Source organism: Lycium ferocissimum, chromosome 5, assembly GCF_029784015.1.
Source record: "Lycium ferocissimum isolate CSIRO_LF1 chromosome 5, AGI_CSIRO_Lferr_CH_V1, whole genome shotgun sequence".
Lineage (NCBI taxonomy): Eukaryota > Viridiplantae > Streptophyta > Magnoliopsida > Solanales > Solanaceae > Lycium > Lycium ferocissimum.
The window spans coordinates 21,541,913-21,555,037 of record NC_081346.1 but is presented as its reverse complement, the minus strand read 5'-3'; the positions used below and the strand labels follow the sequence as shown (position 1 = coordinate 21,555,037).

General features: G+C 36.7%; 2 protein-coding genes across 5 annotated transcripts; one reads left to right on the top strand and one right to left on the bottom strand.

The window, feature by feature from the left end:
• Positions 1 to 745: 745 nt before the first annotated feature.
• On the top strand, positions 746 to 6,336 carry LOC132057647 (uncharacterized). The gene is made up of 5 exons (XM_059450269.1): positions 746 to 1,147; positions 1,179 to 1,223; positions 1,658 to 1,819; positions 5,397 to 5,498; positions 6,018 to 6,336. The coding sequence occupies exons 1-5, from the start codon at positions 788 to 790 to the stop codon at positions 6,150 to 6,152; spliced, it is 804 nt and encodes a 267-aa protein (XP_059306252.1). The 5' UTR covers positions 746 to 787; the 3' UTR covers positions 6,153 to 6,336.
• A 514-nt stretch (positions 6,337 to 6,850) lies between these two features.
• On the bottom strand, positions 6,851 to 12,493 carry LOC132056482 (uncharacterized). Of its 4 annotated transcripts, none has more exons than XM_059448702.1 (5): positions 12,336 to 12,493; positions 11,987 to 12,028; positions 9,781 to 11,481; positions 9,481 to 9,537; positions 6,851 to 7,752 (listed from the first exon to the last, which is right to left on the bottom strand). In XM_059448702.1, coding segments are annotated over exons 2-5 (2,166 nt in total). In that variant the 5' UTR covers positions 11,988 to 12,028; positions 12,336 to 12,493; the 3' UTR covers positions 6,851 to 7,345. The 4 variants fall into 4 exon arrangements, 3 of the variants coding, with proteins under 3 accessions (XP_059304685.1, XP_059304686.1, XP_059304687.1); XM_059448703.1 differs by lacking the exon at positions 12,336 to 12,493 and adding an exon at positions 12,106 to 12,321; XR_009414790.1 differs by having other exon boundaries at positions 7,615 to 7,752; positions 9,380 to 9,537.
• Between the last annotated feature and the right edge of the window lie 632 nt (positions 12,494 to 13,125).

The following is a 13,125-nucleotide window of genomic DNA, read 5'->3' as shown; positions in this document are numbered from 1 at the left end:
CTGGGCCGATCGACCAGCTCACGTTATTAGGCCCAAATGTGGGATTACTTTAACCTGTTGGCCATTGTATGTCCTTTTCCCTAAAAATTAACAAAAAATTGCGTTAAGGATAGAACTTTTCCTTAAGACATAGTTTAGTTATGCCTTATGGTAAATGAGACTTTTAGTTAAGGCATAACTGAAAGTATGCACCAAAAAATTCTGCCATAAGGCAGAACTTTTCCTTAAGACATTGTTTAGTTATGCCTTATGGGGCAGACTTTTAGTTAAGGCATAACTAAAAGTATGCCCCATAAGGCATAACTTTTTCTTAAGACATAGACTTTGTCTTATAAGGCAAACTTTTAGTTATGCCTTAAGGAAAAGTTCCGCCTTATGGGTATACTTTTAGTTATGCCGTATGAGCAGAGGCATAAACTTTGCCTTATAAGGCAGAACTTATAGTTATGCCGGGTCCGGCATAACTTTAGTTATTCCTTAAGAAGTGTATGGCGGGTCCGAAAGATACACGCGACCAAGCCTTGTTTTCGATTTTTTAAAATTTATGCAGCGAGGCGCTCGAACCTGTAACCTCACATTTCTACGCGGCTCGTGATCGTAAACACGAAGGCCAAAAATTAAAGACCAACATTTTGAGGGACAAAAACTAAAGACCATCCCAAAGGAAGGGAAATCCAGCGAATTGGCCAAAAATTAAAGACCACCCCCAGCAAAGCACAATCCTGCAAATTCATTTGTGGGAATAACCCAGCCCACTCCTGGAGATACGCACAAAGCCCAAACCAGAATGAGCAAGACAGGCGTGCTGTTTACGGAAATCAAACCTCCGGGATTCAAAGAGATTCATTCCAACTACCATCTACTTCATTGTCCATCATCTCTTCCAATTTGGATCAGCATGGATTACGATTTCAGGAACAGAACTCCTTACGATACACAATTGCCCATGTACGGTAGACCATCAACTACCGCTCCGCATCCACAGCCACATCCCATGTACGGTGGACATTATCCTAGGGTTGGTCAACACTCCGGTGGTCGGAACCCTCCTCTTCATCACGCGCCCTCTCCCTTTCCCTCTTCAAACAGTATGTATTTCCTCCATCTTTCATTTATCTGTTTACATGTCAATTTCCAACTAGGGGAATTTTGATTCTCTCACCTTTGCAGCTGGAATTGGCATCAGAGTTGCTATTAAACCTGAATATCGCATTACACCTCCGGTACCAAACCTATATCTCTGTTCATCAACTTAATAGACATATCTAGCTTTTGTATGTTGATTTACTAGGCGTTTGGCCAGAGATTTGTAATATTTTTCACTTTAGTAGTGGAGTTGAAGATGGAGTTGTGTTTGGTCATATTTTTTTTTTTTTTTACAAAGAATAATTGGAATGATGTTCATGTTTCAATGTACTTAAATGTAGTTTCAAGAGTGAAAAGTGACTTGGAAAACAGGTTGTAAGATGTTTTTTTAAATTTCAAGTTGGATTTGGAATTATTATGGCCAAACTTTGATTTTCAAACAAAGTGAAAAATTATTCCGGAAAAAAAGTGAATAATTTTAATGGCCAAACAGGTCCTTTAAAGTATTGTATGAGTTGCATATCTTAAGTCTTTTGTGTGAACTATATATTCCTTTTTGGTATCTTTGCAGCCTCAATTATCAACACAAGTGGGAGACATTCCACGAAGCACATTCAACTTTGATTTTGACCTTGAGAAAAGGATTTTGGCCGAAGCAGAAAAGGAAACCCAGAACTGGAGCACGCTAGGGCTGGAAAATCTTCCACCTAGAAGGCCAGAACAAACAAACATGGTACTTCCATTTTTTGTGATCTTGTTAACTGCAGTACTATAATCTACTTACACGAGTTTCTCATAGGGTAGCAAGTCCCCTATCTGAATGAAGGTGGAAGGTCACTGTAGGTTGATGGCCAGCGTAACATAAAAATTTCTAAATATGATGAAATCCTCTGAATTCTGATTTTGTTGGAAGTTGGAACGTCCCAAAAATGCATACGGGAATGATTCTCCAGATTTGCTTCAGGCTTCTATGCATCCTTTAACTTTTCAAGCAATCCATTAAACTGTTACTAATATTCAAAAACAGATGTTCCACTATTTCCTAGTCTGCTTCACACCAAAATAGCATCTATTACTTAAAGCAAAACCCCTCTTCTGTAAATTATGATGAGTCAAACAGGCCTTCCAAGTGACAATCCATCCAAAGCAGGCAGCTTTGACAGGAGCTTTAGACTTCCAGATGATCTTCCCTGGCTAATTAGATGTTCCTTGACCATTCTGCTCTGTTTGTAACAATTACTAACAGAGAACATTTTATCCTTGCCATTCACCCAAATCAATCCATCCTCCTTATTTTGATCAATTGATATAGAATCCAGCGGTTGAGTCAGAGTAAGTTGACAGAAGCTTCCAATTTCCAATCATTAAGGTTCCTTCTGAATGGAACTCAGAAACACAACCATCATTAAGAACAAAACACCTGAATATATCTGGAAAACTGCTTCTCAAATCTGTATTCCTGATCCATTTATCTGTCCAAAATTTAATCCTGACTCCATTACCCACCTCTAATTTAGTATACTGTAAAAACCCATCCGCATCCCAACAATGCCTCTCCAAACTCCCAGGGCTGCTTTCAATTGTGAAGGATATTGTTTCCAACCATCCTTCTTGCCATAAACAGCATTTATGAGTTTTTTCCAGACTTAATCACCACCTCTATTATATCTCCATAGCATTTAATAATAAACTCTTAGTTATGTAATTTCAGATTTCTCACTCCCTAACCTCCTTTCTTTTTTTTTCTTTCTTTCTTTTTTTTTTTTTTTTTTTTTTTTTTAACCACTTGCTACTTTGATAAATGAATCTTCCTTGTTATTAGCATTACCATCCTATAAGAACTCATTCCTAATGGAATTCAATTTCTTAATCTACTGCTGCAGGCATAGGAAACAACTTGCATTGTTTAAGTTGGCATTTCATTCAGCACACTACTAACTAGGATAAGAGGGTGTTTGGCTAGGCTTATAAGTTGGTCAAACTGGCTTATAAGTACCTTTTGGCTTATTTGCACATTTGGTAAACAACCAACATGCTTATAAGCCAAAAGTTGTAAGTTGGTCTCCACAAACTCCTGGATTTTCAGCTTATAAGCACTTCTATTTTGACCAAGATTTTCTATTTTATCCTTAATATTTTCTATTATTCTCAAAATACCTTTCTCAAAACTAGTCTCTAACTCCCTCTCCTTTCCATATCCGCGTTTCACCTTTTTCTTGCAAATATACTTCTAAACTTTTAATTTTTTATAAAAATTATTTACGGGTATTTTACTCATTTTACCAAAACAACAGTTTATCTACACATTTTTACCAAACGCATCAATTGCTTATTAACAGTTTTAACACTTCTATCCAAACATGTGACTGCTTATTTATAAAATTAATTTAGCACTGCTTATCAGCTCAGAGCCCGTTTGGATTAGTTGATTATAAATAGTTGATAAGCTTTCCTGATACCGATGTGATTTCTTCCCATCTGTCTCAACCTTGGCGGACAGAGTTACTTGGTACTTGTTGCTAGTGGGAGGTCAGGTATTCCGTGGAATTAGTCGAGGTGCGCACAAGCTAGCCTAAACACCATTGTTATAAAAAAAATGATAAGCTTTAAGTGCTGAAAACATTTAAGTGTTGAAACTGATTTATAAATAAGCAGTTACGTGTTTGGATAGAAGTGTTGAAACTACTAATAAGCAATTGATGTGTTTGGTAAAAAAGTGCGGATAAGCTATTCTTTTGTTAGAATGACTAAAATACCCTTAAAATGTTTGTTAAATATTATAAATTTAAAAGTATATTCGTTTAAAGAACAGGAGGAGCGACAGATACGAAGTTAAAAGGATGTTAGGAGTTCTGTTTTGGGAAATCTACTTTGAGAATTTGAAGAAATATTGAGGATCAAATAGTAAAATACTTGGTCAAAGTGCTTATAGGCTAAAAAGTTGGGATAACCAGCTTATGGCTGATTTTGGTTTACAAGCACTTTGGTATTTACCAAACGCGTAAATAAGCTAAAAAGGTGCTTATAAGCCAGTTCGACCACCCTTAATAAGTTTAGCCAAACACCTTTACTTATCCCAAAAAAAAAAAAAAAAAAAAAAAGGTTTAGCCAAACACCCTTTAAGTCTCCCCCCAAAGGATAGATGTTGTTTCTTCCATGGGTTCAACTTATTAATACATCTATCAATTATTCCTCGCAAAATATTTTTATCTTTTCTTTTCACCCCTAATGGTAATTCCAAATAGACTGGTGGGAACTTGTCAGCTTCACACCGCAGTATATTAGCCAAATCCTCAATATGATCTTCAGCATCACATACTACTTTTAGCCAGATTGATTCTCAGCCCAGAAACTGCTTCGAAACTTAACAGAACCCCTCTTAAATACAATAGGTGTTCTCTTTCAGAGTCACAAAACGGTTAAGTATCATCTTATACCGAATATGGGTGAGAACCATTCCTTCCTCTCCGTTCCTGCCAATAGATAGGCCCTTGAACCAACCCAAATTCTATGCTTTTCTGAGCATTGGACTTAGGATCTCTATCACCAAAACAAAGAGTTAGGGGGATAAAGGATCATCCTATCTTAATGCCCTTCCAGACTTGAAGAAACCTTGAGGATCACCATTAATCAATATGGGAAATCTGACTCTGGCAATGCAGAATCTCTGTCCATCTATCTCCTAAATTTGTTTGCTTATCTAACAACAAGACCAATATTTCTGTGTTATAACTCAGGGATAACGGTCCAAGTGTTTGTTCTTATAATTCCTTTTCATTGGAACATGTAGACTACTTTGAGTTTTCAAGATGATCAAATCCTTCCTATGGGTGGAATATTCTGTTTAAACAACATACTTAATTATACGTACTTGGCTAAGAGATTAATATATTTCTCCTTTTCCTTTGTAAGAATTGTTGTGACGAGTAAATCCTCAAGTTGGATTCTTCATTTTGAATTTTTGGATTCAAATACGGCTTGTTTGTCAAAATATCATGTCTTAAAACATGTCAATTTTATGACCTTTTTTTAGGATATTGTATATTAAGTCTATGGATAAAGGTAGTAAGCATCCTTAAACTGCTTAATTTATATGTATGTAAATTAAGCATTGATATCCAAGAGTGCATCATGTGCTTTGTTTTAGAACTTTTGTCCCGAAAGTTTCGGAATGTGTACTAACATCAAATGTTTTGCAGTTAAGAAACTCAATGTGATTCTGATCTGTGGTCTTCGGCGGACTAACTTTTGTTGAGATTTGAATGAGTCTTTTCTTACTTGGATATTTTTTTTTTCTTGCTTGAATATAGGGATTCACTGGAGATCCTGTTTTGAGCAAATACACAACATCTGGTTTCAATAGAGAGGCTGTGGCCCTAGCAGTTGCAAATTATGGAGATAATCCGATCAAGGCATACAGATCTTTTACATACTTCTCTTACATTTCTGTCTGCGTGTGGCACTATGAGCATGGTCAAATTAATTTACCTACCAAAATTTCTTTAAATTAATTTTCGTGAAGACATTTCTCCACAAGGATCTCCATTTCTTATGATCCCCTGTCCTTGGTCGAATTTCAAATTTAATTCATTGAGGAGTCAATTTAACTAATTCTTGTAGTGAAACCGGAAAATTAGTAGATTCTTTTTTGAAAATAGAGTTAAATATTTGGAAACTGCATGAAAGTAGGACATGGTGTAACCATCTGCATCATAAAACCATTTGAGAAATATTTACGGTAATGCTTACAAAAATTGAATTTTAGTTTTTGAAAAGCAGATCACGACATTTTAATTTGCAACTGATTGCGGAATGGTACAGTGAGAAGTGTTGTATAATGACTTGTTCAATAGCATTGACGAGCACTTGTCTATAATAAATGTGACTAGCATTCTTTAGCTCTTCTAACATTTTGTTCATCAACTTTTCAGGTCAAGGAATTTGCGGAGGGATATACTCTCTTGAAGGAGATGGGATTCTCATCAAATAGCGTTGCAGATGCCTTACTGATGAATGAGAACGATAAAGACAAGGCAGCAGCTCAGTTGCTCGGCAGTTCATCATAATAATATTTATGAGCATGTAATAAGGGTGTCAATACATTATAATGTCATTGTAAATGTATGTTGAGCCATATATGCGTGTATAAGTCCTATTAACTTTAGATAAGTGACGTTTGGCATTAATTTGATAACTACAGGTTGCGATAAGCAAAACTGGCTGGTAGTGATTATTTTTCTTCCATGTCAATTTTGCTTCCTATTCAATTATTATAGCTGTGCTTTGCCAAACACGATACCAGCCACTGCACCCCCCTGTGTTAATCATATGTAATGCGATGCGAAGGTAGGACCAAATGATTCAACTTCGAAGTCAGTTAACTTCCATACAAGAACAACTGGACAGATTCCAAGGAATTTTGCTATCATTGACATTATTCCTTTGCATGGACAGACTCAAAGGCTAAGTATGTGGGCTTTTCAGAGTGTTTAAGCATGGTCATGATTGTTTCAACTTTTTTTTTGCGCAGATTGTCCGTCAGTTGGGATGGTCTTTAATTTTTGTCATTCAAATTGGTGGTCTTTAAGTTTTGCCCTTCACCTAATACCCCGAGGTTGTGGGTTCAAATCCCAGCTCAGTGAAAAAAAAAAAAAAAATTCGCAAGGCAAAATTTGGGCTTTAAAGGTAAAAGTTAAACACCACCAATTTGAGGGCCAAAAATTAAAGATCACCCCAGCGAAGGGCAATCCTGCAAATTGCCCCTGTTTCAATCTACCTCTCTATTAAGCAAATAGATAGCAGTTCTTTAATAATATGTATGATTTTGCTAACAGAATTTTGGGTAAATTTTTAGTCGACACAAGCAAACAGTAGTGAATTTTCGCTAGCATTTGGTCTCCCATGTGTTCTGGTTTATACGTCAAGCACCTTCTTGTTGCTATTTAGTCCAAAGGGCTGTCGATTCGACTTCCCGGACTAGCCAAATATTTCGATAGAGGAGAAGCAGTACACCTTTTTCACATACTACTCGATGTATTTACATAAAACATATATAGTCAGCTTCTCCAACTACCCTCACTCTCTATTTCTGTATAGGCGTGACATTTAGATGGCCTATCAGAAAAGCTACTTGCATCATTTCTACTAGGTATTTACATGGGAAAAAAAGAGCAGTGGAAAGTACCACACAAATCCAAGACACTATACTATGATGACTAAATGCGTGTGTATTGCGGGGGTGGGTGGACAGTCAACATGATCACAAACCAAATATGTGGTCACCACCGCCAAATATTGCAGCAGTAAACTGTCTTGTGTTCAAGTCATTCCCATCCAGACCCGAACCAAATCTATCAAGCCACTGACTTGGACTAGGATTTTCTGCCTCTTCTACCCACTCGGATGTCATATCTATGTCATCAAGTTGGAGGGGATCTTCCTCGGTAGGTTTAGAAACCAAATACCGTGCTAGCTTCAGATTATAATTTATGTAAACAAGGTCTGAAAGTGTTTCCTTATCAATCTTATTGCGCTTCTCAGAGTGGATTTGCTGAAATGTGCTCCAATGTCGCTCAAAAGTGAACGTACTGCATACCTGGCTAAGTATTTTGATAGCGACTCTTTGCAATGTAGGAGCAGCATCACCATACTGTTCCCACCAAATACCTACAATGCACTTCTGTTGCATCAGTCCATTGAAAATTAGTAGGCTATGAAGAAAACTAGTTCAAAAAGCATGATCTGTTGGCAGCAGTCATAGTCATTTTTCTGACAGCTTTAATCTATGAGATGCAAACTAGAGGATAGAAAATTACTCCCTCCATTCCAATATAAATGAATTTCTAACACTTCTTTTATGGTCCAAAATGAATGAATTTTTCAAAAACTAAAGATATATTAATTAACTTTTTCCAAAATTACCCTTCTCTTTAATGAATTTTTAAACTATTCTATATTTTCCAACATTGACTATCACTAGTTTTAAGAAAAGTTTGGGAAGAAGCAAAAGGGTAATATTGACAAATTACCCTCTGATTAATATCTTTTAACTTTCTTAAGAGGTGTGCCACACCCTAAAAATTCATTCATATTGAAATGGAGGGAGTATAACAGAACAGTCAAGAGCCATTTAAGACATGCCGGAGAATGTCCATGCAATTGATGCATTCCAGAGGAGACTCAAGGTTAGAGATCAACTAGATATAATTTCAATTTTTAATCATTGTTTTAAGCCAGTATCTTACCAAAGTCTTACTATGAGTTAATGTGTACCGAGTCATTAATGTTTGTTTTCCAACTTTTAAGGGCTTTCCATATATTTGAAAAGTCCTACTGACTTGAATGCTTCCCTGAATGTTTAGCCTTGCAGGAAGTGATATTTATATATTCCAAGGCAAAATTGCTGTGCAATTAAGTCTCCTCTCTTTTTTTTTTTTTTTTTTTTTTTTTTTTTGTTATGTAATAAGCGAGAAACAAGAACCCAAGTACATCTCCTTTTATCAACTTATGGTTTCAACAAATATCGGTAGCAATGGCTTAGTTCTTGCTATCAAATTTTTTTTTTTTTTTAACTGAGAAATACATAAGTACCAGTGGCAGAAGGTTCAAAACTTGGTGGAAAATGGGCCTGCCCGTCTACCTTTCTCCACTAAATACCAGGCTTTCGTCTGTAACAGGGTTCGAACACTCAACTTCTATCAGTACTCTAACTCTAAAGCCTAGAACCTTCAGGAAAAAAAAAAACTTAAAATCTAGTCTAGGATTTTCGAACACTCAAAAAATTTCTAGAGGAACTAATTAAAAATGGAATCTTAAAAGAGTAACAAGTTCTGATGCTCATAATATTACTGGGGAACTATCATTGGTTACCCTAAAAAAGATGATGTACATGTCTTCTTTTTGTTATTTTATCATCTTAATGGGACTTCAGGGTGTCCAGCCTTATATGCCTCTCAGACTAGTTATGAGACAACTCGGTCGACACCGGTCTATACCCCCAGTCAAGGACATGCGGGGATTTATGTAAGAGTTCCGCCCTGACATCCCTCTTAGGAGCTCCAAAATCCTTAAAGTTTGGGGCGGATGTTTGCATTCAGGTTGCCACAACATAGCAGCCGACCATGACAGAGGTAAAGTGGAACGCTGGTACTTAACATGGTTTCATAATCAACCCCCTTAGAGTCATGCCCGAAGGATCCGTGAAGGAGTTCATAGACCGGGAAGCCGGAATGGAGATGAGAATTAAGCAAGCACGGTTAGATGTGAAGAGAGATCATCAGTTCACTGTTCAGACCTGGAGCATGCTAGGGAAAGAATAGAAGAACAACAAGCATAATTTGCAGAGGAAGAGCCCAATCAGCCCACATAAAAGCTACGCTCTGAGGACAACTTAACTTGTCCACAGTCCAGGAAGTATAGGTAGCAGAGCTCGCCGCATCTCGTCATGAACAACTGCAAGAACATAACCATCGATTCAGGTAGTTCTTGACGCGAAGAGGAACCGGTGGATGCGTGAGAGGGGTGTGACACCAGGAATATAAACATGACCTATGATATCTTCAATTTAGAAGAAGATGCTAGTCAACCTTCCTACTATCTCAAGGAGAAGAAAGAGGAATGAACAGATAAGATTTTTCTTAGGATTGCTTCAATTTAACTTTGTAGAATGCACAAAATGTAAAGCTTCAAGCGTACCTGGAGGAACAGTATCAATGGCTTCCTTCGCTAGATTACAACCAAACATTCCGGATGCCCTTGTATATAAAAGGATTTGAGTGGTGATATCTCGCCTCAGTTCGGGAGTTGGTAGCAGCTTCTCCAGCACTCTGAAAAAATCTTCTTTTATAGACCCTAGAAACTTGACTTCTGTGTTGTATTGGATGCCAGGATTCAAAAAGGCAGCTGCTGAATGCAGAGGAGAGTGGAGGTTGTTCTGCCATTTCTTATCCACTATATCTAAAAATGTCTTGCACTTTATTTCATCCATAATATAGTATGTCCTTATTGACTCTTTTGCTCTGGTCAGTAGTTCATATATAAAGCCCACAGCTGTCTTTCCTCCAGATACCTCTCTCATAACTTTGAGAAAGGGTTCAGACACAGCAACACACTCTTCAGCTGTCCTCCAAAAGTCATTGTCATCCAGAATTCCAATACAATTAACACTTTGCGGTTTATTTGTACAAGCAGAATGTGCACCAAACTCTGGACTACTAAACATAAGTTTCAATCTTGACCTATGTTTCAATAGACATTGCAAGGAGAGAAAGTGTGATACAGACTTCGTAATACCAGTCTTGATGATCTCTTGTCCTCCAGTGAAATTTTTCACGAGTTGAAGCAATGAGGAATTATTGTATATAAACTTCGAGACTGATTGTGCCTGTAAAATGCATCTATTTACCCAATCTAGTCTTGAAAACTCATCCAAAATTGCATTTAAACACTGTGAAGCACAAGGGGACACAAAAACACTCCCATAGTTCTGCAAAATATGGTTCACTATACCACTGCAGTGAAGTGTATTATCCACAATTACCTGTACAACATTTTCTGGGCCAAAATCTTGAATGACTGAATCAAACAACTCAGATAGGCATTTCAGATTCTTAAAATATGAAGACGCATCTACAGATTTGTAGAAAAAAGTCCTGGAGGGTGATGAAACCAAGAAGTTGATCAAAGCTTTCATTTTGTTGTCCGTCCATGTTTCTGCAATTAAAGTGCAACCTGTCATAGCCCACTCTTTCTCAACATCTTTTGACTGTAAACTTACTTCAGACTTGATCCTCTCCAACCATGTTGATTTCAGAGTTTCAGGAGAAGGACCTATAAATCCACTACCACACTTCCCTACTGCCTCAATCATTTGATGGTAAGAGGAAGATCTTGCTACACCAAAGTCAATTTTGTTCTCAAAAAAGAACAATGCAATACTTCTCTCTGCATTTTCTTGGTTATTTCCAGGTGAAGAGATAGCCTGCCCAATGGGTGGAAAAATTCTTGCAATTGGAGTTATTGGTTCCCCCAGACCCCACTTGTGGGATTGCACTAGGTATGTTGTTGTTGTTGTTGTTGTTGGAGTTATTGGTTCCACAGACAAAAGCGGTTTTTCCAAAGAAATGTTGACAAGAGATTTTGCCTCAACGAACTTATGCTTTTTAGTACTAGGAGTTTCCTTTGTCTCTTCCTTTGATGCTATTATTGCCCTTACCCTGTCAGTAACATCATCCCTGACCTTAGTACATGGATTCACACCTTTACTGGGAAGTCTGGATAAGTGATGCTTTAACCTACTAATGCCACCATTCAGAATTCTGAGACAGAATTTACATCTCACTTTATTCCCGTCTAACTTCTCCGCATATTCCCAACAGACGTCTTTTTCTCGAACCACTGCCAGTAAGATATCTGTTAGAAGATTCTTTTTTTTTTTTTTTTTTTTTTCAGATTTCATCATACTACTAATCATTTTTATTAATGAGTTTATCTGCAGTTTGTATTCATCTTCATTACCTTCCCAAGTCGGAAAAAAGAAGAGAAGACAGACCTATATAAGGCTCTAGCTTCGTTACGGCTAGATATCTACACACTTTTGATTCTACTTTATCTCAGGTAACAACATTATAACAAAAAAGGATAACTTGCAATTGGCTAAATTCTGTGTTCCACGTATTATTGCATTACTTTCAGGAATGCATGAAATAGCTTGATGCTATAACTATGTCTTAAACCAATGGAAAATAAGTCCTAACTGAGTATTTTGACTTTTATTTAGGGAAGACAAGTTAACTAGAGTAGTTACTTTGCAAGCTAAGATCTGAGTTGATTAAACTATCATTTCATAGATTAGATAAGTTGAATTAACAAAGGCATGAAAACCGTAGTTCAGTGTACTTACTAATTATGGAGGCGCTTCACAGTTGAGTGGAGCTATACAAACCTAAGCAATAACAGCATTTCAGTAAAAATCAAAACAGCAAAGTAAAGCATTTTAAACTGTAATTACTGGATAATCACCATTAAAACTTCATCTGGTAGTTCAATTTCCAAGTAAATGATGAAATCATTATTTGCAGTCACCATAGAAACTGAGTTTGCAAGATTGAACTTTAAAATTTCAAATTCTAGCTGAAAGTTCGTTGGAAATGAGAAATTAAAAGAGAGTGTTGATTTTTACCCTTTTTGAAATATTGAAACAGAAATTGGAAGGAGGGAAAAGAGACGAGAAATAAGAAAGAAAAACTCACATGGACAAGTTGAGAGACGAATTATCAATAGAGAGATAACGGAAGTTGCAGATCTGTTTGATTTATCGCGATATTTTGTTGCTTTTTTAACCTTCAGAGACTAGGGTTTAGTTCGTATCGGTTCTTCATTTATTTCTTCTCGTTCTATATCTCATCACTTGAAGTTTCTTTCACGGAAGAAAATTGACAAAAAAAAAAATGTAACGCTGGAAGCCAACTCATATCAGAGCCAGGTTTCGATCCTGGGACCTGTGGGTTATGGGCCCACCACCCTTCCGCTGCGCCACTCTGATTTGTTGGCAGAGAATTGCAACAGTTGTAACATATCATAGACAAAGGAGGTAATCTTTCTTTTTTGTTTCACATTAATTAAAAGTAATAGATACTATGAGTTGAGCTAAAGCAAAGGTTTCTTCTTTTTATTTCCTAAGGGGTTGTTTGTTTGTGGAACAAGTTATTCTGAAATTATAACACGAAGATTAAATAATGACGGAATTATTTAGTACATATAGTATTATGTTTTATGCTAGATAAGTTGGGATAAATCTTTATTTCTAATTTTAATGTTAGATCTTTTAAATGACTTGGAGAAGGACACGCCGGTTATTTTGGTTTTTTCTCTTAAGATTAGTAATCCCGGAATTGTTATCCCGCATTGAAGGTTGGCATAAATACACAGGCGGATCTAGGATTTAAATTCTAGGGGTTCAACATCTTAAACTTTTAGCGCTAAACCATTATATTTCTAAAGTTATGGATTCATATCTACTATTTATTGTAATTTTAGTAA